Below are 27,919 nucleotides of genomic sequence, written 5' to 3'. Positions count from 1 at the left end.
CAGTCAGAATGGCCATCATCAAAAAGTCTACATCCCACTACTGGGCATATACCCTGAGGAAACCAAAATTGAAAAAGGCACATGTACCCTAATATTCCCTGCAGCACTATTTATATAATACCTAATACACGGTAGCCACCTAGATATCCAACATCAGATGAATGGATAAAGAATTTTGTACATGTAGACAATAGAATATTCCTTAGCCATAAAAAATGAATCGATATGAGTCGGTTCTAATGAGGTGGAAGAACCTACAGCCTATTATACGGAATGAAGTAAGTCAGAAAAACTAATACCGTAATATATTACTCATATATACAGAATCTAGAAATACAGTACTGACAGGGCAACAGTGGAGATACAGACATCGAGAACAGACTTATGGACGTGGGTCAGGGGGAGGAAGGTGAGGGTAGGACAGATGGAGAGAGTGACACAGAAGCATACACCCTACTGTGTATAAAATAGGTAACCAATGGGAATTTGCTCTATGACTCAAGGAACTCAAACCAGGGCTCTGTAACAACCTAGAGGGGTGAGAAAGGATGCGAGGTGGGAGGGAATTTAAAGGGGGCGGGGCACGTGTGTACCTACGGCTGACGCATGTTGATGGATAGCAGAGGCCCACACAATATTGTGAGGCAATTTTCCTTCAATTAAAAACAAGTAAGTTTGGGGATAAAAAAGGTCGGGGACAAACTCATTGGAAAAGACCCTGATGCCGGGGAAGACTAAAGGCAAAAGGAGAAGAGAGCGGCAGAGGATGAGGTGGTTAGATAGCATCACCAACTTGATGGACACGAATGTAAGCCACCTCCCAGAGATGATGGAGGACAGCAGAGCCTGACGTGACAGTCCACAGGGTCGAAAAGAGTTGAACATGACTCAGTGACTGAGCAACAACTGGCTGCTGGCTTCTGCATCGGGCAGTGCAACTCTACAAGTGTCCTCAGTATCATTTGAGCAAGAGATTGCACCGCTGTCCTTGTGCTGGGAAGTCGCCAGCCCTGAGAAGAGGACAGCTCTAGAATTTCTCATTAGAAAATGGTCTCAGACTTGCTCATGTACCTATGTAGTATATTCTCATGATCAACGTTCCTCTTCCTCAAAGTACAAGGATAAATGTTAATTTTATATTCTTCAGGTGCGATGGCAAACTAATAATGAAAAATTTTCCAAAAGGTAAAAAAAAAGTAAAAAATAAAAAGGGGAGGAGGGACAATTCCTTTATCCCATTTTAAAATGAAAGGGAAAATGGAAAATAAATTCATCATCTTTATTTCCTAAACTTCCAAATACCAAGTTCATCAGCCACCACTTCTGAAGGCATATGAAAAACAAAAACGTTCCCCAAGGAATGGTATCCTCAGTGGACTCTGTGTAGTGACTATTTTAAGGGACAAGCACTAATTTGGATATGTGTGCTCTCGTATTTTCCGTAAAATCAGCCTCTGCATATTGAAACTGTGCCTTCCTTCATCTGTCAAAGCTTTATTAAGTTTAGTTCACTAAATTTTTTGCTTTAGGCAAAACTTATGTGTGGGGAAAAAAACCTCAATCTCTCTAATGAAGGATAAATAAAAACAAAATATTTTCAATTTGTCAAATTCACAAAGATGAAAAGAATATTAGATGCTGGGGGGAAGATACTTAGAAATACTTCCGGTTGTCATGGACACAGGGACAATTTTTCTTACAGGTACTTGGGGGCCCTTAAAACATACCAAGCTTCCCCCCCCAAATAAACCCACTTCTGGAAACTTCACAACAGAAATCATCAGAGGAGCACAGTCATTTATGCAAGGCCATGCAGCACTATTTAGAACAGTAAATGAAATGGGCACCGCATGAATCCATGTTTAAACGTACATTTACATATACTGGAAGCACACACCATAAAATGACAACAGCCATTACCTTCAACAAGATTACTAATACATTTTGTTTTCTCTTATTTCAAACTTTCAAATTTTCTGTAATGGACACTTACGACTTTCAAAAATGTACCTTTGTAAACTTTACACACATTCTTTCAGAGCAATACTTAAATAGTGAAAAAAAAAAAACAAATTCCTCCCTGCTACACTCCTGTCTCTTCACCATCAGCAACCATGGTTGAAAGCTTGAGTGTGATACTAAATACTATTTCTGACACACATATGTATATAAACGCATTTGATTATCTAGATGTCATCACGCTATTTGTTCTGTTCTGCAACTTCATGTTCTTCACTTAATACAGCTTAGAGATCTTTTCGTGTTAACAGCTATCTACCTCTTTGTAAACAGCTGAAGCGGTAAGCTACAGGAAAAGATTCAAGAGGACTTGGCTCTTCTGCCACTAGCAGAAGAGCTTAGAACTTAATACTATCTCCAAATAGAAGTAGAAATTTTATGAGGTGTGAGTTAAAGCAGTTATTCTCTTTCTGTGGGACAGTAAATAGAAGGCAACAGCAGGGGAGATTTCTTTGGCATCAGAAACACCACCTCTTGACCACCATTCCTTAGACACAGACAGCTCTGCATCAGCTGAACTATCAGGTTCCCAGGAAATTTCCCTCCTCCCAGCTCCACCTCCCGCAAAGGAGCAGAAAATCAGAAAGTACATACATGTTTCACTTGATACAAACATCCTGTTTTTAGACTATGTTAATAATAAGTCTCTCCAACTGCCCCAATTCAGAAAAATTGTCATCATCATTTCATCAATACACACAAACAATTTCGCTGAAGTATTATTTGCACTAGGCAAATACATTTCATTAGCATTTTGATCACCAAAAAACATATTACTCATTTTTCCCCAAGAATGAGTAACGATTTAGAGAGACTTGCCCAAGGGCCCTAGATGGAATCTGCTTCTAAAAATTTGGGTCTCAACACACAAAATTTCACTGTAACATAGGTATTGGGAACTCTCAGTTTCTCTCATTTCAGAAAGAGCAAGCAAGTGAAAGTCTGCATTTTGACTTCGAACCATAAACGCTCTGTGTGCATAATCTTTTGGTTAAGAATACTGACGTTGTTTTCCCATCTATAAACACCCACTGGTAACCTGCACAAATAAAAAGAAGATGAATCCTTGAGCTGGCGGTACTGATGACCTCAGTTTCCTACATCTAGAGACTGAGGTTATAATCCTGATGTCCATGACTCCTACGCAAGAGAGAAAAATGCTGTCCTAGGGAAAACACTTGCTTAGGTCACTGAAACAGCAATTCTTCAGAGGGTCTTTCATGTAGTAAGTACCAAGGTACTGCATGCTTAGTTGCTTCAGTCGTTTCTGACTGTGCGACCCCATGGACTGCAGCCCACCAGCTCCTCTGTCTATGGGATTCTCCAGGCAAGAATACTAGAGTGGGTTCTCATGCTCTCCTCCAGGGGATCTTCCCAACCCGGGAATCAAGCCCACATTTGTTAAGTCTCTTGCACTGGCAGGCGGGTTCTTTACCACTACCATCACCTGGGAAGCCCTGTATCAAGGTAAGGCAATTAATTTTTGCCAGCCTGCCCTAAAAGCACCAGTGCCAAATCAAGTGAAACAGAGATGCCTAAAGGAACATAGCAGTCTACTCAAACTGGGACGTAAAAGTCTCGAAAAAATTAGGTATCATTCCTAATTCAAATCAATCACTACTACCTTCCTCCTTTTTCTGTGTGAAGTTTTTTCTAGCTTCTCAGTTACAACCAAATAGAATCTGACAATCTCTTTCATATCCAAGACTCAACTTCTCCAAGTAGCTTCTCCTACAGATGCCCCCATCCACTACAGGATTTGGGGTCCTGGAGGAGAGACCCACAGGCAGCAGGATCGTAGGCAACTTCATACCTGTCAGGCTAAGTTTCTTCACTTAGTGTTTTGCAAAGTGGGATATGTGTATCTCCTTCTCTGATGGAGCAAGAGATGCATTCAAGTGGTTGGCAGATCACTATATTCTAAATGTTCACATCCTCCCAAAATACATATTGAAATCTTAACTCCCAAAGACGATGGTACTAGGAAGTGGGGACCTTTGGGAGTTGCTCAGAAGTCATGGGATCGAGCCCTCATGAATGGGGCTGTGCTTTATACAAGAGGCCCCAAAGAGCCGCCTTGCTCCCTTCTGCCTTGTCAAGGCTGCGAGAAGTCTGCAACCAGGCTGGAAGAGGGATCCCAGCCAACTCTGCTGGTTCCCTGATCTCAGACTTCCAGCCTCCAGAACTGAGAAAGAAATTTGCTATTTATAAGCCAATCAGTCTGTGGTACTCTGTTCTAGCAGCAGCCCAAATGAGCTAAGACACAGATAAACTAATTTTTAGTATAAAAATGTGTTAGAAAAATGAACAACTAGTTATAAAACTCAGGATTTTGTAGTAATTATTAGCAAGGATGAGGATAAATAAAATGGAGTCAGTTTAAAGTTGACTGAGGGACTTCCCTGATGGTCCAGTGGTGGAGTCTTTCTTTGCCTTCCAAAGCATGGGGTGCAGATTCAGTCCTTGGTCAGGGAACTAAGATCCTACAGGCCTTGGGGTCAAGAACCCCAAACATAAAAAAGAAGCAATAATGTAACAAATTGAATAAAGACTTTAAAAATGGTCCACATTAAAATATTTAAAAAATGAAGTTGAAACAATAAAATTCAACATAAAGTTCAATTGATAAAGTTGATTGAAAGAAACAGTGCTTCATAGTCAAGTATCACAAAGATGCACAAAACTCGAGGCAGCTTAGAGATGCTTAGGATGTTTCTGTGATCATGAGCTTTGCTCTCCTGGGTCTAGCTCATCTCATATCCTCACTGATTCTCAAACCTTCAGCTGCATTTTCTCAGCGAACTATTCCTGTTAGCATTTAAACATACCCACAATTTTCTAACCTTTAAACAAAAGAAGACCCTCCCTCACTTCCCTTTCAACTCATTTTACCCTCACAGCCCAGCGGTTGAAACGGCTACACTCTCTGGCCGCACAGTCTCATCCCCCACATGCGCCAATCTGGCTTCCACACCTACCCTGCAAGGACACAACTCACCTGATAATAAATACACCCGGTGAACGCAGAGATCATTATCTCACTTTGTCTTTCCAGAGCAGCCAACAGGGCTGCCCTTCCTTCCACCAAATTACACGCCATTTGCCAGACCATTAGAGGGCTCCCCTGATAGCTCAGTTGGTAAAGAATCTGCCTGCAATGCAGGAGACCCCAGTTCAATTCTTGGATCAGGAAGATCCACCGGAGAAGGGACAGGTTACCCACTCCAGTATTCTTGGGCTTCCCTTGTGGCTCAGCTGGTAAAGAATCCACCTGAAATGCGGGAGACCTGGGTTCGATCCCTGGGTTGGGAAGATGCCCTGGAGAAGGGAAAGGCTACCCACTCCAGAATTCTGGCCTGGAGAACTCCATGGACTATACAGTCTTGCTCTTCTTACTTCTTACTCTTCTTACTCTACACACTCCTGGGTACTTTTTACCCACTTTCCCAGCTTCAAAAATCATGCCCATACTGATGATCCACAAACCCATGTCTCCTCCTCCAGGACCCCAAATCCTGTAGTGGATGGGGGCATCTGTAGGAGAAGCTACTTGGAGAAGTTGAGTCTTGGATATGAAAGAGATTGTCAGATTCTATTTGGTTGTAACTGAGAAGCTAGAAAAAACTTCACACAGAAAAAGGAGGAAGGTAGTAGTGATTGATTTGAATTAGGAATGATATATGTCTCCAGTTCAAGTCTCTCCACTGAGCTCCTGACTTGGATATTCTATAGGAATCTCAATTCCAACACACACACGATGGAATCGTCAGCTTCTCCCTATGCTCACACTGTGGAAGTAAGAGTATCCATCTAGTTGCCCAAGACAGGGATGATTTTCCTTGGCTCATGTCCATAAATATACCCACCCAAGTCATCTCCACGCCTACCTCCCCAATGTTGTAGGTTTGCTTCTTTGCCTTCTAATATCATATCAGTATAGGCTCTGGTCATCTGTAACCTAAGCAACTATAAAGGCTTCATCACTGGGGCCCATTCTCACTGCCAACTTCAGAGCACATGAATCTGTAGCTCCCACAGCATCCTAGGATAAGGTTCACAATTCCTTAACATGGGTCCTCTGGGCTCTCTCTTCTAGACTGGGCTTTAGTCACATGAAGAACATTCTAGTTCAAATTCTACAAACAAGTCTTTGGCTCTTTGCATGTTCCTGAAACACCCCTCCCCAGTCCCTGGCTCAAAGCTGCTCTTGCTCCAGGTTTCAGCTTCAACATTTCTATGTTCTTCCTCATGTCACTCACCATCCTTTATTGTAACTCTTACTTCATGTCTGCCTTCCCCTTTATACAGCACATTCCATGAGGGCAATAACCACACATGTCTTATTCATCCTCACATTTTCAGGGGCTGGCATTGTCCCTGGCACTGTAGTGGATTTGCAATAAATATTTCTTGAATGAGAGAATGAATAAACAGCTATTCAGACACCAAAAGAAAATGAGATCTCTAAAGGCCCTTAAGACTGTCTGAAATAGTAAAAATACCAATTTCACTTGAGTATAGAAAACATAATTTTGTTTTCCAACTACTTAAAGAATGGTGCACAAATGGCTGTGAGAATCAACCAGTTTTTAGCATCAAATCCAGACAGGTTCTCTTCTGAGGGATCTGAGTGTTTTATTGTCTGATAAGCTACTCAACAGTTACCTTGCTCACTTCCTTTAAGGCCCTTTTGCAGACTTCATATTTCGGAGAGTCCTTAGGTGTCTTTTGACAGATAGTCTGCAATGAAATAAAAGAAGAGCAAAATCAGCTGATTTATTCTATTAAGTAAAATAAAACCAATGTCCAGCCATATACTCTTACTCATAGCAAACTTAACAATGCTGAAGACAATACTACGGATGAGTATAAAGACGACATTAAAATAGGAAATAGTCTTTAAAAGCATAGAATCCATGTTCATCCAGAGGATGATTTAATAAGAGGATAGACTTCAGAGGTGGGTGAATCTGGTTTCTAATTCTAGATCTAATCCTTATGAGCTATTTGACCTTGGGCAAGTCACCTTCCCTTATAAGCTTCTATAAGCCTCAGTTTCCTCATCTGTAAAATTGAGATAAAGCCACCTATACAGCCACAAGGCTGTTAAAAAAGTTAAATGATAATGCATGGGAAGTTCTTTATGAATAACCTGCATACAGTAGGTCTCCAATCAATGACGAAATTACTTCAATGATCCCTGTTATCATCATCATTATTAGAGGTTATTACATTTGCAGATGATATCATGTGAAGAAAAAGGTCAAGAAAAAATGGCTGCTGGGTTTTTTCTTGATATGCTTATATTGCAATTTTTGTGATGGTAAAATTGAGTTCAAAAATCGTCAACTGAAGACATAATGAATTATATATAACTTTTGAAACTATATCCGTTCAAAGCCAACAAAACCATTTCAATTGTTGAAAATGTTAACCTCAATTAACAAGTGTAACTAAATCTCCAAATGAAGTAAAATTGAAGAGATCATGTTTTAAGTACATTGAGATTCTGCCCAGGTGGCCCAATTCTCACACATGGGCCACAGATGAGGGCAACAGGTATCCAGCGGAAGTGGAAGACACCAGAAACCAGCAAACCACTGGGACCTCACACGCAGAGGAACACCAAGCCTGTGAATCTCAAAGTCAGGTGTCAGGAATGCTATGTGTGACATGTAAGAAGCACAGACTGGACCACTGGTGGTTTTATATTAATGTACTCAAAATTTTTTCGACTATGGCCCCACTCTAAGAAATACTTTTACGCTGCAACTAGTACACATGCACACAAAATGAAAGTTTTTTATGAAATAATATTTAATCACATTATGAACAATGTATATATCATATACTGTGTGTTCTACTCTATATTCATTTTCTAAAAACACTACTCATCATTCAAAAGTCAATTTCATGACCCACTAATGAGTACAAAAGCAGTTTGAAAAATATTAGTTTTTATTTCTGGGAGAAGGCCATAGTTTCTTTTGTACACTTTAATTTTATGTAAAATTTTGCACACACTAGGGAAGAATGACTACAGCTTAATCTACAATCTCAAAAGAGTCTCTGACCCCAAAAAGTATCATTTCTTTTTAGAGTCTGTGTGATACACATGATAAATATTGATACAAAAAATCAGAGCTAGATTTGCAAAACTGCAAGTTTCCCAATATTAACAAGGAGAGAAGTCCCTAAATCACACAAGATGGACAAGGATGGGTGCAAAGGTAGTAGACTCGTAGACTGAGGTGACCTAGGAGAGCTGCAAGTGCTGTGAATTCTGAAAAGACAGCTGAACCTCAACATTGTGCGGCTGGGCCAAGAAAACGACCACAATCCCACCCTTTTACTAGTTCCTAAATTTCACTGCTTCTTTGAATTTATAATGGAATAGAGAAAATGGAATTTACTTTGTAATCTTAGACAATCTTAATTCTTGCTATATTTTTATCCTGTATTTTGACTTATAAAAAGCAAGCATGTCAAAGCTGACATTATATTATCATCCAAATTTAAAGCAGAACTATGCCAAGATATTTTAACTTGATCAGAAAGATACTCTTTGAACTACCATATGATCTAGCAATCCCACTCCTGGGCATATACACGGAAAAAACAAAAACTCTAATTCAGAAAGATGCACGCGACCTGATACTCCGAGCAGCACTGTTCACAGTAGCTAAGATACGGGAGCAGCCGGAATGGCCATCAACAGACAACTGATTTAAGGTGCGGTTCGTATATGTAATGGAGTACTAGACATAAAAAGGATGAAATCACGCCATTTGCAGCAACATGAATAGACCTAGAGATTATCACACTAAGTGAAGGAAGTCTGACAGAGAAAGATAAATACTATATGATATCACATATGTGGAATCCAAAAAACAATACAAATGAACCTAAAGATAAAAGAAAAAACTCACAGACGCAGAAAACTTAAAGTTACCAAAGGAGAGAGGAAAGCAGGGGAGGGATAAATTAGGAGTCTGGGATTAACAGATACAAACTCCTACATATAAAACAGATAAGGAACAAGGAGTTACTGTATAACATAATAACCTATAATGGAAAATAATCTGAAAAAATATATATACATATGGTATATCTGAATCACTTTGCTATACACCTGAAACTAACACAATATCAAAAATCAACTATAGGTCAATTTTATTTAAAAAAAAAGAAAAAGAAAAAGGCGCTTGTGGGCACACCAGCCGGATGGGAGGCACATCAGTCACCCCTTTCTCCTGCGGCTGCCGCGGCGGGTTCAGCCCAGCCAGTGTGCAGCCGTCCGGGGCCACCGCCTGGCGGTCCTCCCCGCTGTGCTCCCCGCCGGCCCGCCTCTGCTCTCCCCACAGTCATGTCCTGCACTGCTCACAAGCAAGTACGTGTTTTCTTCATGAATGCTCCCTGCGATAAGATCAGATGTCTGGATTTTCCTCGCTCACTCTGAGCAATGCAAACGAGGGCAGGTTTATGCCTTGTGATGCTGCAGAGACTCTTCCCGTGTGAAATGGGAGCCCTTCGGCAACTTGGGGCATCCCAGGTGGCACCGGCAGTAAAGAAGCTGTCTCCCAATGCAAGAAGAGACGCGGGTTCAATCCCCGGGTCGGCAAGATCCCCTGGAGGAGGGCATGGCAACCCACTCCAGTTCTCTTAGCTGGGAAACCCACGAACAGAGGAGCCTGGTGGGCTACCGTCCGAGGGGTTGCAAAGAGTCGAACATGACTAAAGCAAGTGAGCACACATGTGGCAGCTTGGAAAATGACAGAGAAAGGGATCCTAGTGACCCAACAAGGAAACTGAGGCCCAGAGAGGTGAAGTGACAGGCCCAAGGTCTCACGCCTGGCGTTTCAGTCGCAAAGGAATTCAGGACTCCTGACTTCAAAGTTAATGTTCTTCCCATTTCAGAAAATGTTAAGTGAGGGTTGTAATCTAACTTCTTTAGCGTGACCTCACAAGCCTAAAGTGAAGACAGTTTCCCATGTGGGACTTTCTAGCCAAACAGCACCTTCTCACTGAATTGGGAAATGTTATAGAAGGGATATAATTTAAGCAGAAGAAGAATAATTTTCTTAATCAGATTTGTTGCAGCAACAGCTATCCGCAGAGGAAGAAGACACCAGGTCACATCTTACGTCCATCAGCAGGGGCAGGCGGGTCACCCTCTGCATGGGGAGAATGAGGAACGAGATCATGGGGAGGTTCCTGCAGTCTTCATGGGACTCGATTCGGGACAGAACTTCCTTGAAGGACGGGTTGGTGGCTCTGAGGGAAAACAAAAAGACAGAAATTCAAAGTATTTCCTCTTTAAGTTAAGAGGCAAGTCAAAATGTATTACAAAACACTGTGATAAATGTATAGATTATCAATGATTTTTAAATACATAAACACATAATAGGTGGACATGGATGGCTTCGTCGCTTGACAGTCAAGACTGAATATAAGTTTAAGGTAGTAATAAGAATAATAAGATGAAAATATAGGTGCCAGAAATTTTTAGAAGTAGAAAGTAAACAAATGAAGAAAGCAGTGGTATCATAATGGTGAACGTATACATTAAAAATTAGTATACACACTACATCTCATATCTGATCATCTGCAAACATTCCACTAAAAAAATGACACAGGTGTTTTAAGCCACATCTCTAGCCTGAGATAATAATCTAAGAAAGAAATCTCAGGATTTACTTACTAGGAGGCTTTTGGACTTTTCCAGAGCTTCTAAGACAGAAAACCTTCTGACTATGTCAGCCAGAATATCCCTCTTCTCCCATTGACGCTAGAACAGGAACAACACTGCCACAACATTTCTACGGAATTTAGCAAGATACACGGACATGAAGGGTCTCATGTGGCACCATCCACGTAACTTTGAAGGGGATTCCAGTAAGAATGTGGAGTCTCAGCAAGGTCCCCAACTTGGCAAATAAAAGATCTAGCATTCGGTGACAGAAGTCAAACCAAAGTCTTCTGACTTTCAGCGGGTCCCTGACATGGCATCTCTTGTTCTGTCACCTCACTTCACCCTAAGGGTAGCTCTGTGGTGTTACAGTGTGACTTGTGAGGGGGACGTGGAGGAGGGGTTGACCTCAGATTCTGTGAGCCCCTGGTGAGGGGTGAGGGAGGCCAAGAAGCAGGGTAATGGCAACTGAAACCTTTTTCCAAAAAATTATACTTTGAAACTTAGATGATTTGCTTCAAGGCTGCTAGAAAGAAACTAGGAAATACCCAGAACACCAAGTTAAAAGAAAGTACTCAGAAATGTTATAATTTCCTTTTCTTAAACTGAGGAGTTAAGTTTCCTGCTAACTTTGAAAAAAAAAATTTTAGGAAATTAAAAAAGAATTAAAATTTAAACCAGTTGCATATTTAAATCATTTCCGCCACCTCCAAAGATTCTGAATCTAGGATGGACCCTGGGCATTGTTTGTTTGCTGGTTTTCAGATTCCAAAGTGCAGGTAAAGCTCAAAGTCACAGCCCCAAAGGTAAATTTACATTCTGAAAACACAACTACTAATTTCCATGTGAAAGCTCAAATGACGATATTATTGAGCTAATTTAAATAAAACCTTTAGTTTTAAAGAGTTACATAAAGTACAGCAGTACTTATTCAAGTTTTTTTTATTACTTTTTTTAATCTGGCAAAACAAAACTTAATTTAGCTCTAATTCCAGGCTTTGGCTTTTACACTTGTCACTTGGATTTTACAACAGTTAAAGAGTAACCTTTACATAACAGTTCCCATGGCGGATGAGGGGAGATGAGGGCATCAGGTAAGGTCTGGAGACATTTCTGGTTATCACAGCTGAGGTGAGGCTGGGCTTCCAGCAGCTGGTGGACAGGAGCCTGGGGAGCTACAATGTATAGAACAGTCTCCACAACAAAGATTAGTCTAGGACAAAATGTCCAGCAGTGAGGACAAATCCTGCTTTGTGCTAATAACCTCATTTAGGGCTGGCAGCTGTGGGGTTTCCTCCCTGCCTGTACAAGATTTTAAGGAGGATGTGGAGGGGGAACGGGGCATCATCAGCCCTTCTCACCCACGTGGGGGCTGCTTCTCTAAGGAGCCATGAGGTCATCATCACCAGAGGGTCTCTCACATTGTCTAGAGACTGGCCAGCGTGCCACGCTTCAGTCATAAACACCACAGCTCACAGAAGGATGACAACAGCCAGTCAGCCCCCAAGCTGAGTTTACAGCGATGTCCAACTGTACTGCCAGACATGGAGCTCCTGGGGATAAACAAGCCCCGGCCCCAATAAAGCAATGCAGACATTGCTGAACCACTGCTGAATGCTTTCAGACTAGGGATGGCATATCCATCACACCAAAACTCTCAGCAACCTAAATAGAACAAAGGGAAAAGGTGTGTGTGGAAATTTAAGGTTTACTTCTTTTTTGTTTCACAATTAGAGCCTTTAAGAACTCAAAAAAAAAAAAAAGAAAAGCCTCCCTTCAGACCATCCTTGTTCTCCTCACACCTAACCATCCAGAGGGAAAAGATGAGTGATTTCCATTAACAACTGAATACAGAGCCGTCATTTGAATGGAAGAAGACTAGCATACTAGAGGACACTTGGCTCCTAGGCACTAGTTCAAGAACTGTATCTTGGCCTCAGGCAAACTATTTAATGACCAGTTAACATCTTAAAGAACAACCTTCTCACCATTCAGAATGATGATCATCCATTATCATTACCCTCCCCCACCCCGCCACCCAAATCTTGCAGGAATTAAAAAAAAGAAACAAGGAAAAACTCAACAAACTATAATTTCAGAAGAGCTTTAAAGAAAATTCTCCACAACTGGGTTTTTCTAATCTAACACCCCTGCCTAAAAGCACCTCTCTTCCCAAAAGACATTTAATTTAAGAGATCAATGAATTTCAATCAATGTGACCAAATTAAAATATGATTAGATCATTAAAGCCGCAACATTCAATACTGCTTACAACAATTTTTGCAGTGTCCGCTGTTGGTAGACTTCATTTGTGCAGTATTTCACATATGGGTCAAATGTGGATGCTGTGTGCTTCTCCACAATGTCACTTATGTCCTCTATGAAGATGTTATTCTGATGTCTTGCTTCCAACTCTGTAAAGAATCTAAAGAAAAAGAAAAGCATTTACACTGCTTTCTATATGCTTTAATAGACGACAGATTATCCTCATGAAAAGCTATTATACAGGGTTTGAAAAATACCAGCAGTACATGGTGCCAAAAAAATACAAGAAAAAAACTATGAAACAGTCTAAGTCTATCATATTAACATCTTATTCCTTCATATGAAAGTGAAAGTGTTAGTCACTCAGTTGTTTCTGACTCTTTGTGACCCTATGAACTGCAGTCCACCAGGCTCCTCTGTCCATGGATTCTCCAGGCAAGAACACTGGAGTGCGTTGCCATTACCTTCCCCAACTCAGGGATCAAACCCAGGTCTGCCACATCGCAGGCAGATTCTCCACTTTCTGAGCCACCAGTGAAGCCCATTACTGCATACGGTTAGCTTAAAACATTGATAGTCCAGGACATTTCTATGCTTTCAGGTATATTTTGGAATGTACAGATTTCACTATTTTTCAAGAATTCCCTAGATACTTGGGGACGGGGTGCACCATTAATCCTTACATATATTATTGTATTGAAAAGCATATAAGCAAAATACCTAAATAAGTGCCTAAAAATTAAGTCTGAAACAGACCTAATTCTATGGGGCCATTCTCTCCAAATAAAAATAATCATATCGTTTACATCTACCATAATACATGACACTTAAATGACTTTGTAAATGCTTTAGATTGCAATTTAGAGTTGCCTTGTGTGCACTCACACACACCTATATTGTGTCTAGCCCAGTCAAAATTAAATTTCAGATAAACAATGAATAATTTTTTAATACAACTGTGTGCAAAATAACTGCATAGGACATCTTGGGTGTCTTGCATTTCTTCTGTCAACCTTATATTGGGTCCAATTTTAACAAAGTATCAAACTCAGATATTTGAAACAGAGTGTTCTTCCTCTGGCCCACAGACCAGCAGCATCTGTATCACTCAAGAGCTTATCTAAAAGGCAGAATTTCACCCCTCACATCTCCCAGTCTGAACCTGCACTTTATCAAGACTGCCTGATAGTCTGAACTCATACTAACTGAGAACTTCCCTAGAACACATCTACTGACCCTGTTCGGAGCAGCAGGAAAATCTATCAAAAATAACTCTCACACAAGGACTAAAGGGTTTTCTCAAGTCTGAAGAAGGTGAAATCAACAATAATATCTAATGTTGACTCTAGAATATTAGTACAAGGGAAGGTTAGTTTTGGTATTCAGCACATCATTGCTCTTTACCAGTTTGTTGGGTGGACTCCATAATACAAAATTCAAGACAGACAGTGAATGAGACAACAGAAATTTATACAAGATTATTAATGGTAAATATGGGCTAACATTTTCTCACATTTATATCTCAGTTCTTTTCAAAGAAAATCCTGGCACCCAGAAACAAAACAACTAAAACGTTGAAGATCTTATTTTCGTAAGGGTTGGGAAGATTCCCTGGAAGAGGAAACAGCAACTCACTCCAGTATTTCTGCTGGTATAATCCCATTAACAGAAAAGCCTGGTGGGCTCCAGTCCATGGGGTTGCAGAGAGTCAGACACGGCCAAGTGACCGAGCATGCACGCATGCTGACATGTACATTAAACTCATTTTAATATAAATTGTATTAGCTTGTCATCATTATCTATCCTATTTTTATTTTTTTTGACTGCACCACACAGCTTGTGGGATTTTAGCTTCCCAATCAGGATTGTGCCCAGAAAGTGAAGAGAAAGTGCCGAGTCTTAACCATTGTACCACCAAGGAATTACCTCTACTCAATTTTTAAAAGTCTCCAAAGGAGCTTACAAGACAAAGAAATATATTTTAACTTCCTAGAAGAATTAACATTTATATTCTGGGAAAGCACCTACATGTTTATTACCTTTAAAAAGGACTCAGGAAAATAGTCAATATGGTTCCTATCCACAGGACCTCATCATCCAAATTCCTTGTTTAAAGAGCAAGAGGAGCAAATAAAAGCTACTTTTCAGCCTTCCTTCCAATGGGATCAGGCTGAATAAGCAGTGTCCCTCAGGGTCAGAGAGCAGGTCAGAAGAACACATGTATGTTTCAAAACTCAGTCAGTGACTTCATGTCACTTTGTCACGCTGAGTTTATTCAACATTCAAAGAAAATATCCAACCCTCTCTAAAAGGTTTCAGAATTTCAAAAATGTCCAACTCCAAACCCTCGACAAACAAAAACCATGTTACTTCCTATCTAGACTAGTCCCTGACTTCAAGAAATCTGTGATCTATTAAGATGGTAAGAATGGTAAATATAAATGATACAGGAAAACAACATGCCTGTATATAATTAACTACATGTTGAAACACATGCATAAGAGTGCTGGTGGCACTATCTTTTTAAAAAAATTATACAAACTATATATCTTTTATTGTAGTAAAATATATATTACATAAATGCTGCCATTTAAACCATTTTCAATGGCTTTATTGCTGGTGGCACTATCTTTTTAAAAAAATTATACAAACTATATATCTTTTATTGTAGTAAAATATATATTACATAAATGCTGCCATTTAAACCATTTTCAATGGCTTTAATTAGTGTCAGTATTGTGCAACCATCATCACTATTTCCAAAATACTTTCCTCACCCCCACCTGAAATGCTGTACCCATAAAGCAACAACTCCCCATTCCCCCCTCTCCTCAGCCCCTGATAACCTCCCATCTTCTATCGACCTCTGTGAATTTGCCTATTCTAGATATTTCATGTGAGTGGAATCACACAACTTTTTCTCTAGCTTATTTCACTTAGTATTCTGTCTCCAAGTTTCATCCATATTGAGGCGTGTATCAGAACCTTTTCTTCTTTATGGCTGAATAATATCCCATTGTAGGTACTTACTATAATTTGTTTATAATATGAACAGGTTGTTTCCACCTTTTGGCTACTGTGAATAATGCTTCTGTCAACATCCCCCTCTGGGTATCTGTTTGACTGGCTGCTTTCAGTTCCCTGGGATATATATCTACAAGTGGAATTTCAACCTTGCTGACTCTGCCGCTAGTAGTGTATACCAAGAAATGACAGTGTAATAACAAGAATCAATCAGAAGAAGCTGAGTTAGATGCCAAGGAGAGGTTATTTCATTAAATGAAGTTTGAGTAAGAGATAAAGGATAGAAATGGTATGGACCTAACAGAAGCAGAAGATATTAAGAATAGGTGGCAAGAATACACAGAAGAACTGTACAAAAATGATCTCAATGTCTCAGATAATCACGATGGCTCACCTAGAGCCAGACATCCTGAAGTCCGAAGTCAGGTGGGCCTGAGGAAGCATCACTATGAACAAAGCTAGTGGAGGTGATGGAATTCCAGGTGAGCTATTTCAAATCCTAAATGCTTGTGGAAGTGCTGCACTCAATATGCCAGCAAATTTGGAAAACTCAGCAGTGGCCACAGGACTGGAAAAGGTCAGTTTTCATTCCAATCCCAAAGAAAGGCAATGCCAAAGAATGCTCAAACTACTGTACAATCACATTCATCTCACAGGCTAGCAAAGTAATGCTCAAAATTCTCCAAGCCAGGCTTCAGCAATACGTGAACCATGAACTTCCAGATGCTCAAGCTGGATTTAGAAAAGACAGAGGAACCAGAAATCAAATTGCCAACACATGTTGGATCATAGAAAAAGCAAGAGAGTTCCAGAAAAAAATCTACTTCTGCTTTATTGACTTCGCCAAAGCCTTTGGTTATGTGGATCACAACAAATGTGGAAAATTCTTAATGAGATGGGAATACCTGACTACCTTACCTGCCTCCTGAGAAATCTGTATGCAGGTCAAGAAGCAACAGTTAGAACCAGACATGGAACAATGAACTGGCTGCAAATTGGGAGAGGAGTACATCAAGGCTGTATATTGTCACCCTGCTTATTTAACTTATATGCAGAGTACATCATGAGAAACGCTGGACTGGATGAAGCACAAGCTAGAATCAAGATTGCTGGGAGAAAGATCAACAACCTCAGATATGCAGACGACATCACCATTATGGGAGAAAGTGAAGAGGAACTGAAGAGCTTCTTGATGAAACTGAAAGAGGTGAATGAAAAAGCGGGCTTAAAACTCAACATTCAGAAAACTAAGATCATGGCATCTGGTCCCATCACTTCATGGCAAATAGATGGGGAGACAATGGAATCAGTGACAGACTTTATATTTTTGGGCTCCAAATGACTGCAGATGGTGACTGCAGCCATGAAATTAAAAGACACTTGCTCCTTGTAAGAAAAGCTATGACCAATTTAGACAGCATATTAAAAAGCAGAGACATTACTTTGCTGACAGAGGTCCATCTAGTCAAAGCTATGGTTTTTCCGGTATCATGTATGGATGTGAGAGTTGGACCATAAAGAAGGCTGAGCACCGAAGAATTGATGCTTTTGAACTGTGGTGTTGAAGAAGACTCTTGAGAGTCCCTTGGACTGCAAGAAGATCAAATCAGTCAATCCTAAAGGAAATCAGTCCTGAATATTCATTGGAAGGACTGATGTTGAAGCTGAAGCTCCAATACTTTGGCCACGAGATGCAAAGAACTGACTCATTGGAAAAGATCGTGATGCTGGGAAAAATTGAAGGCAGGAGGAGAAGGGAACGACAGAGGATGAGATGGTTGGATGGCATCACTGACTTGATGGACATGAGTCTGAGCAAGCTCCGGGAGTTGGTGATTGACAGGGAAGCCTGGCATGCTGCCGTCCATGGGGTCACAAAGGGTCAGACACAACTAAGTGACTGAACTTAACTGAGTAAGAAATGGGTCTTTACCTCCTGATGCTCAGAGGTGAGTGGCCCATGGGAGGCAGGGAACCAATCACTTGCAATACGAGACCTAAGACAGGGCCATACAGTGAAAACGACAGTGTAGGGCGGGGCAGCTGGAGGCCCGAGGGGAGGAAAGGCGTGCGGGGTCATCAGTGATGAGGATGGTAATGCAGGAGGCCAGGGGACAGAGCACCTGCTGCAGGACACCATGTGGGCAAAGGCACGAATCTCATTCAGAAAAACTGTGGGGTTTAGCAAGCTGAGCTGTCAACCACAGGAGGAATAGGACAGAGAACAACAGCGGCAAAGCAAGTGGGCCTGAGCTGGACTGCAAAGTCTGACTGTCTACTGAGCAGCTTGAACTTAATCTATGCACAAAGAGAACCTGCTGGAGACGTTGAAGCCAATAAATCATCCAACTGGACAGAGACAACTGACACAGAAGTGGGGAAGAGCATCTGCAGGCCAGTGAGATGCTCACCTAGGCCGGTAACAATAAAGCCTGCACGGAGAACCAAAAGGAGAGGACACATTAGGGTAACAGTGTGGAGGGAAAGTTAATACAATGGAGAAACTCATTAGATGGAAAAGTCAAGGAAGACACTGCGGTTTCTACTCAAAGTTTCTAGCTGGGCAACAAGTTGGGTCATTAAGCCATCCATGAAGGCAGGAACTTAGGAGGAAGAGGGAGAGGCAACAAGCGTGCAGTTTAATTTTCCCTGAAAATATCCATCTGTGAGAATTCAGAGCCACAGGAATTCTAGGTAGTATGTAACCAGGACGAGTTCATTTTTAGCTGGTTTTCATATAAATGCAAACTATTTGTAATTTCTTTTAGCTCCAAGAGTCATTTAAGAAAATGTTCAAAGAAAATGGAAAAAATAAGAAACCATTCATAAGGTCATTATCATGTAAATCTAAGAAATATCTCAGAGGCAAAGCTCTCTTCCAATTTCTTGTCTTCAGCTAACTGTTACAGTCTGAAAGAATGCAACTATATGACCAAAAACAACAGTAACTTGGCTTTTCCCAATGAAAAGGGAAATTCATCTATCACTCTTGAAAGTTTGCCAAAGTACAAGATTAAAAACAAAGCACTAATGAAATATCTGTTTACGCTACTTATTTTGATACAATATAAATGAAGCCACCCATCTTTTATTTTGACATGAGCATAATTAAGGCATAATTCAAAGCCTTCTATGTTCAATTCTCTACTGGTTATTTTGGGCAAATCTGCATATTTCACTCAATGAGCTGAGCTACCAACAGGCCAAGAAAGTATTACTAAAGAATGAGGTATTATTTCAATAACCGAGAATGCTGGAGATCAAAATGAAATCTGAAGCAAAAATAAAAGCATTTTGATTCCCTGGGTGAGACCTGAATGCAGTCTCTGAAGCAGTCTGGCTTACTTGTAGGACAACTCTTTAATGGAAATCTATTTCAGCCCAATGAATTTTTTTTTCCTGGCACAATACCTTTATTATTTCTTCTTTGTAGCAGTACCAAGATGATCATGTTTTACAACTGATCATGTTACACAACCTTTCATTTTTTTTTTTCCTACCAAAATTTTAATGTCATCGCTAACATCTAGAGAAACCTCTGATGGACCAGGAAAGGCCTCCTGGAAGCACTGCCTCTTAACCAGACACCCTGGTTAACCCTGTCTGACTCTTGACTAACCATCACCAGCAGCCGGTAGCTCTGAATTCTCACAGATGTGTCTTTTCAGCATCTATTTCACCTCTCTAAAGGGAAATGAAAGTGACTGCTTCTTGCTTCTTCTGCCTCTACCTAATCACATCCATACTTCACAGGAGGGCTGCAAATGATTGCAGCCCCTCCAGACGAGCTCCTTGGCTGTGCAGAGAAAAGTTCAGGGCCACCAAGAAACACCAGGCCAGCCTCCCAGGAGGTGAAGACTTTAAGATGAGAACCACGTGGTCACATCTGCAGAGCCTGCTTGAGGACTATAGCCTCTCCTCTAATATTTCCTATAACTACAGGGACTGCATATTCTTTAGGCCTTTCGTGGTTGCTTTATCAAATGATGGTTTTAATTGTATCACTGCATTTTCAGGGAAAAAGCAAAGTCAACAGGGAAGGAGCCGCTTCTGACACACCCAGTACATATACTTTTGTGAGCATCATTTTCTCCCTTCTGTAGTAGGCGGAAAAGACCTACCAATATGAGGATAAATCTCTCCATACCACGACTAATAGCCTCTTCAAATTCAACTGGTAATGTCATTGGCATGTCAGGGATGAGTAATCCTGAGAGATCTTTGGAGACAGTAAATCCACTCATCTACAGAGGAGAGTAACACTTATTTAATACAGACAACACATCTGGCTTCAGCTGTCAGCCAACAAAATCTCCGCCATGGGTTTAGCACAGACGACATGCTCTGATGGATGTCAAGTGGCCAACAGTTGCTAACCATGACCACCATCCACTGGGCCACGTCCAGCACTTCCCACACACTGCCTCATCTAACTTAACCCTCAAGTTGACTTTATGACCGCCAATGAACCCATTTTACAGATAAGAAAACCAAGGCTAACTGAACTTAAGTCAAAACTAAACAACAAGCTTCAGTTTGAACGCAGAGCCTTTCTGAGTCCAGAGCCTGCTTGAACTACTTCACCTACTGCCTCTGGCTCACAGGTACCCACTGCTCTGGTACTACTGGCCAGTCCTCAATCTGAACATCCTGCAAGAAGGCTTACAGCTGGACCTTAAAGAGGCAATACATTACTTTCCAAGAGTGACTACTGAATTATCTCAACAAATGATTTACACACATCTACAGAGTAAAGACTTTCTCAGTGGATTTACACTGTGGCAAGAGGTGCGAGACAGCACAGGAGCTGACCGTCTCCCTAGATGCTGCCTCCAGGAGGGCGGCAGCCAGTGATGCGTTCTGGTCCTGGTCCATAGAGTGAGAGCAAATATTGGTTACGGGGTGGCTGGTGAAACCCTCCGGGAGTCATTCCTAGCCACCCCCACCCCCATTCCCTGCTGCCCTCTCCTTTGCCCCACTCATCCTTCAAGTCTCAGATTCACTTTCACCCCCTCCAAGAAGCTTTCCCTGACCCTTCTGGGTTGGGTTAGGTCCCCTTACCTTATGTCTTAATAAACCTCTATGCTTTTCTTTTGGTGTGTCTGCTATGATTGTATTTAACTATATAATGATTTTGTTTACCTTGATCTCTCTTAGCAAGGGAGCTAGAGGACAGAGGTCGTGTCTGTTTTGTTCAACACTCTATGCTTGGGGCCTGGCCATAGGACCTGAAGTATAAAAGACAGTTAAACAATGGATGGATGAATAAATCTAATTTGTGTTTTAAACAGTAAATATGAAGATGGAATCCACTCAGGGAATTTTGTTCTAATGCCATTTATAGGACACCTACAAAGAAGTCAGTCTCTACCTTGTTCTGTGCTATATTGCGCTTAGTCGCTCAGTCCTGTCTGACTCCTTGTGACCACCAGGCTCCTCTGTCCATGGGGGTTCTCCAGACAAGAACCCAGGAGTGGGCTGCCATGCCCTTCTCCAGAGGATCTTCCCAACCCAGGGATCGAACCCAGGTCTGCCACATTGCAGGAGGGTGCTCTACCCTCTGAGTCACCAGGGAAGCCCCGACCTGGCTTTATTCACTGGTAAATACATATTCATATTTACTGACCACTAACTGAGTTCCCAGAGTTGTTCTAGGCACAGTGAAGGTCTCAGTGAAGACACACACTCCCAGCACAAACTTTTATAATCCTGACAAGTAAGGTCAGCGCTTCCTAGGTGGCTCAGTGGTAAGGAACCCAGCTGCCACTGCAGGAGAGGCGGGTTCGATCCCTGGGTCAGGAAGATGCCCTGGAGAAGGAAAAGGCAACCCTCTCCAGTACTCTTGCCTGGGAAGTCCCACGGACAGAGGGGCCTGGTGGGCTAGAGTCTATAGCTCACCAGGCTCCTCTGTCCATGGCGTTCTCCAGGACAGAATACTGAAGTGGGTTGCCATGCCCTCCTCCAGGGGATCTTCCTGACCCAGGAACAGAACCTGCGTCTCTTAGGCTACAGTCCATGGGGCTGCAAGAGAGACAGGATTTAGAGACTAAACAACAAGTATGGTCACTAAGATGAGACGCAGTTTAGCCCAGGTTTCTTCAGTGCCAGCTGCCCTTACTGAAAACCTTGCCAGACTGGCTCCACCTTCACCAATTTAGGGAGGATTCCAGGCGACTAAGAAGCTCAGCAGAGAGCGCTCGGGCTGAGGAAGCACAGAGAGCCGCGCTCTGCTTATGGTCATCGCAGCCTTGTGCCTTTCTGGGAATGGCGTCCTCTCAAGGTCCTTTTCCTTCCTTAATATTCGTGGGCCTAAAGCAAACTCACCTTCCTCCCTTGGATGAGCTCACGATCTAAGTGGCTGTGGTATAGCGCTGGAGAGGGTCATATTCACGTACGCCAGAGACATGTAACATACCAGGCAGGTTTCACATGTCTAAATTGCTATTGCATAATAAAAAATATCTTCACTAAACAAAGAAATATTCCAGATAAGTGGCAGCAAACTATGTGCTCCTGGAAATACTTTCCTAACAGATCAACAAGAGAACATTCTGTACTCCACCAAAATGAATTTCTACTCTGCTGAGCATAAGTGAACTTTGGGGCTTATTTGTTTGCATTTGTTGGGGGTTTTGGGGTCTTTTGCTTTTTGGGGATTTTTGGTGGTGGTCACGTTGACATTAAAACAATTTCTTTTAATAGAACAGACTGTGGAGAGCAAACTCATGGCAAGAATACCACCACTAACCCACGGCAGGCATCATTAACAGATTATGGTGCTCTACCCATATGCAGAATCTGTACTCAAGCCATTATCAATCAATCAAAATCAATGATGAACATGATGAAGCTCACCTATGAATCCTTCACTGGACTCACACTGATGGGAAATCTGTTAATTCAACAGAAATAGAGGGCTACTGCTTCTCAATAAGAATACCCTACATCCTGATCTGGTAACGGTCTCACAGGGCTTCCTCCCCAGCAGACTATACATCTCTTTCCATTCCATTTTAGTGTTTTGTGACATTTTCTCTCTGGACTGATAAAAAAGGGATAAGGGCTGAATCAGAAGTGTTTTGGGAATGTGAGAGGAAAAAAAAAATTCTCAACAAAGATGTCCATAAGGTCCATCCTGAGACCTACTTTTTAATCCTGAAAATCTCTAGGATGAATTTTGTTAAAGGATCCTTATCATCTTATCAAAACCTTTTAAATCAACCTGGACATAGGACAGAGGCCACGGAGGTGAAAGAGATAAACAAAGGTTTTTTTTTTCTTATCCTTAACACCATACAACACAGAGCCCGCTAGGTTTAAATCCAGCTCTCCACAGATGCCTTCAGTCCAGGGCGCCCAGCAGATCTCAAAGATGAAAGGTGGAGCTGGGGGCTGGGGGAGGGATGGGAGGGAGCAAACACAGAACCAAGTGCCCCCGAGACTTCCCTGCATCAGTTAAGGCTCCTGCTTGCTGAGTTCTTTCTCTCACTGATCACAGACAAGCTAGAGGGAAAAGAAACATGACCAAACAAATAGTAAAAAAAATACTATTTTTAAATTTCTTGAAATTTTAATACCATTAGACCCAGTTTTTGCTTAAAAATGAGAATTTAAAGTATTTCTCATATGACTGCTTCACAGAAGCTGGAGGAAAAGGGTCTTGTTCCCATGGTAACCTTCTGCATACTCCATTCTTTTGTTTCAGCACTACTCATGAATTTACCCACATTTTAACTTCACTCAGAATGAAGATAACACTCTAATGAATGACAGGAAGCATGTACCAGAACCCGTCTCAAAACACCCTGACAAGAGGCTTTGTGTAGGCATAGGCCTGGGATGCTTGGGCTGTGACGGACAGTTCTGCAGTTTTTAATGATGGTTTTTAAAAATCTGAACACAACTATACATTTCCATCTGAAAAAAAAAATCACACCCCCTCCCGACAATTTTATATATAACTGTGAAGACCGAATGTGCCTGGTTCATCCCTGGATTTCCAGGATCTAACAAAGAATGAGGATTCCATCTCTTTGCTATGCACCTGAAACTATCACAACATTGCTAATCAACTATACTTCAATACGAAATAAAAAGTTCTTAAGGAAAAGAAATCTTTATTATACCATTATTTCAGATGTGGAGGTGAGAATGGGGGTGAAATTCGCCTACTGTTTTCAACCTGCTGACCTAACCAGAAACACAGTTAGCTTATCTTGAAATTTGTTTTGATTACAGAATTGAAGGTTACTAATACACAATAAACTTCAAGTGTGTTACAGGCTGTAAATAAAGGGAAAAATCAGGATTGTTTATTTTTCATGGCTGACTTGATTGCAACATTTTATTTAGTGTTACTCTTGAACATTGTTTCCCTGTGGTGAATAAAGATTTGGGGCTAATTAAAAAAAAAAAAAAAAAAAAAATGAAGACCTGATAAATGCATTGATTGAACCAACACTAGGTTCCTATTATTCCTCCTTGCCCCACTGTTAAAGTGCTGACTTCCAAGGAGAGGAGCAGTGGGTGATAATATGAAACAAGCATCTCCCAGGAACATGAGTTAATAACTTCAGACGTGAGTTAAATTATCAGAGTCCTCACAAGGTGGGTGGGCAGGGCCGAATGGCCCTAACGGCTGGCAAGTAAGGCAGGTGGGTGTCTGCTCCTGACACAGCATGCAAGACGCAGGGCATGTAACTCAAGAAGTTTTGCTAATCCACCGCCTGGCCGAAATTCTTGGAAAACTCCAAACCTAGAAAAGATTTATGACTTTCGGAGGGACTGTTTCCTTTGATTAGATGACAGTTACATAACCAATTCCATGACCCTCTCCCCTTGGCCGCCTGGAAGGCTGTTTTTGTATTTAACCCTCACTCGATCCCGCAGCTCTATAGCAGGAGAGCTGGCTGGGCGCACTGACTACCCTGGTCCCCACGTCCCCCTCAAACGGCCTGTGTACATCTCATCCGCTGCGACTAGTCTTGAGCCTTTGGTGGATGCAGGTGGAGGACAAAATATCAACTATGAACAAATAAGCCAGGAAAATGTGGATGCTTGGGTGTGCTTGGAAATAGCACTGAGAATGAATTTACAGAATGCTGGGACAATATCAAGTAAAACAATAACATCTTTTCATGCTGAAGCCCCCTTTCCTGTTGTGAACTGATCATTCTTGAACAAAATCAGCACAGGGAAGGACATGCGTGCCTTCAGACACTCTCTCCAGATGCTTTTTAGGTAATGCCCTTGGTATTCCAAGTCAGAATTTAAACCACAAGGAAGAGTAACATTTCCAACAAGCCCCAAAGCTTTGCATCTTCACTTTTCTTTATTAAATATGCCCCCCAAAGCTGTCTTCCTAAAAGGAGGCAATGCTTTCTATAGAACCATCAGTTTCAGCAAAAAGAAAAAGGAACCAGGACACAGAATTTTGGAAAACTCTAGCAGCTGGTTTCCTAAGCCATAATATCCTAAGAAAAAGGACGCCTGTCTGAACGAGGGAAACAGAATTCCATGTCTTTGCTGACACTTTTCAAACCTGCTCCAGTTTATCAGCAGCTGGCTCCAGTCAGGCCCTTTCTCACACAACCCTCTCATTCACCTTTCATCAGGGATTTTTAAAATACTTTCTTTTTAGATGGTTATTAGCACTGGCCAGCAAAGTAGCCAAAGAACATGATCTACAGGGTAAACAAGTTCTTAACCTGGTCTTAAGTGGATTTGGGACGATGATAAATTTGTTCCTGCATTTATTAAAATGAAAGGGGCTGAGTACAGAAGACTGGTCAAATCAGTCCTGCAACACGCAGGCATCAGCTCAAGACCAGTGGCAACACAAGGAAGCCAGAAACACACAAGGCCAGACCACTGGTAGAGGAGCATGAAGACGTGAAGAGAGAGAACATGCAAATACTAAACCTCCTCAGTACCAAAGACCAGACTTTCCACTTTCTCTTTTTCTCAGTCTTTATACTTTTCTCCAACATTAGCTGTATGTGATCTCTTATCTCATGAGTAAATTCTATGAGATAACAGTATCTATAAATAAATACACTTCCAGCTGAAGTCCATTTTGCACTGTACCCACTATATAGCAAGGCTATCATGTACCATTACATCACACCTCTGGAAGATGGATGTAGGGTACTGGTTACAAGTGCAGGCTGTTACAAGAGCCAGATGGCCTGGGTTCAAATCCCAACCCATCTTCTGCTAGCCTTGTAGCCTGAGGCTACTTAATGTCTCCATGACCTATTTCCTCATTTGTAAAGTGGAAATAATAATGGTATGACCTCATGTGGTTCTCACGATGACTTAATGAATTAAAACAAGTGGCCAGAATGTGGTCTGGCATGAGGTATGTGCTCGTTAACATTAATTATTACTCAAGTGCAATAAAATTCCTTTCCCTCCCATGTGAATTTACACAATTCACATGTCTTTTAAATGAAGCCACTAAGCTTTCTCGATTTTCCAGTCCACTCTGTTCAAGGACAGCAAGTCTAGCTCCTATATTTCCATCAATTAAGTCTGGGTGGGCAGGTGCAATATCATCTTGCCATACACCAAATCTGCTCAGTCATAGGCATACACTTCCTCATCAACTTACTAAAAATTGTAATAGGTACTTATCAGTGACAGAATTAGAGGATTAGCTCAGTTCTTTACTGGGCTTAAGAACCACTGGCTTTGAATCAAAATACTTAAAGTTAAATTTCTAATTATTTGAGAATTTTATATCTCATTAAATTAAAAAATGCCTTCTCACCACAAGTTTGCTTTTGGTGTCTAGGAGTCTTGTTTCTGCTTTGCAGATAAGTTCCTTTGCATTATTTTTTTAGTTTGGAAAACTCACGATTACCAAAGGGAAAAGGGGAGGGGGAGGAATAAATTAGGAGTATGGTATTAACAGATACCCACCACTGTTCAGAAAATAAACAACAGGATTTACTGCATGGCACAGGAAGCTATGAGGGCCTCCCAGGTGGCACAGTGGTGAAGAATCTTCCTGTCAATGCAGGAGACATGGATTTCCCTGGAGGAGTAAATGGCAACCTACTCCAGTATTCTTGCCTAGAAAATTCCGTGGACAGAGGAGCCTGGCGAGCTATAGTCATGGGGTCGCAAACAGTGGGACGCAACTGAGTGACTGAGCACACACGCACGGAAGCTGTATCTGATATTCCGTAATAACCTATCATGGAAAAGAATGTGAAGACGTACCCCTGGAAAAAAGGCTGCTCACAGTTCCAGAGTTCAATATCCATCTCTTCGATCTTATATCCTACCCCAGTCATTTCTCTTTCCCCTCATTATCACAGAGATCAGTTCCACATGAAGAGGTCTGATTCATTCCAACCCTGTGCAACATGACTTTTGCCCATTTCATCCCATAGACATTACTCCCTCAAAAGTCTCTAGAGTTTGACACTATCATCAGTTACTGCTTCCTTTTTAACCTAAACAGATAATTGTAAATGATTTAAAAGAAAACCATTTACTGAAACCATGATAAATAATTATAAAATTTGCATGCTTTTTAATTTATATTTTAATGACAATATATTAAAATTCTGTAATTTTTAAAGTAATATTTATTCTTATTTATTTATTTGACTGTGCCAGGTCATAGTTGCAGCATGTGGGATCTAGTTCCTTGACCAGTGATCAAACTTGGGCATCCTGCGTTGGGAGCATGGAGTCTTAGCCACAAAAGTCTTCCCATCAGGGAAGTCCAATTTCATGTATTTTGAATCTAATGACATTTTACTTTATTATTGTTTAGATTAGGACTACCCAATAGAAATATAATGTGAGTCACATATGTGAGCTACATAAGTAATTTAAAATTTCCTAGTAATAATATTAAAAAAGTTAAAGAAAAAAAAAAAATCAGGGGTGAAACTAACTCTAATAATA

General features: G+C 41.2%; 1 protein-coding gene across 2 annotated transcripts in view; it reads right to left on the bottom strand.

The window, feature by feature from the left end:
* ARHGEF26 (Rho guanine nucleotide exchange factor 26) overlaps window positions 1-27,919 on the bottom strand; it is a 136,058-nt gene that overhangs the window by 47,870 nt on the left and 60,269 nt on the right. For both annotated transcript variants that reach the window (XM_061168169.1, XM_061168168.1), the window contains 3 exons: window positions 12,981-13,133; window positions 10,164-10,293; window positions 6,685-6,759 (listed from right to left, as the gene is read on the bottom strand). In XM_061168169.1, the coding sequence (XP_061024152.1) occupies window positions 6,685-6,759; window positions 10,164-10,293; window positions 12,981-13,133 (358 nt within the window). The remainder of the gene's footprint in view (window positions 1-6,684; window positions 6,760-10,163; window positions 10,294-12,980; window positions 13,134-27,919) is intronic.

The sequence above is a fragment of the Dama dama genome, chromosome 19, assembly GCF_033118175.1.
Source record: "Dama dama isolate Ldn47 chromosome 19, ASM3311817v1, whole genome shotgun sequence".
Lineage (NCBI taxonomy): Eukaryota > Metazoa > Chordata > Mammalia > Artiodactyla > Cervidae > Dama > Dama dama.
This window is presented reverse-complemented; position numbering and strand designations above follow the sequence as displayed.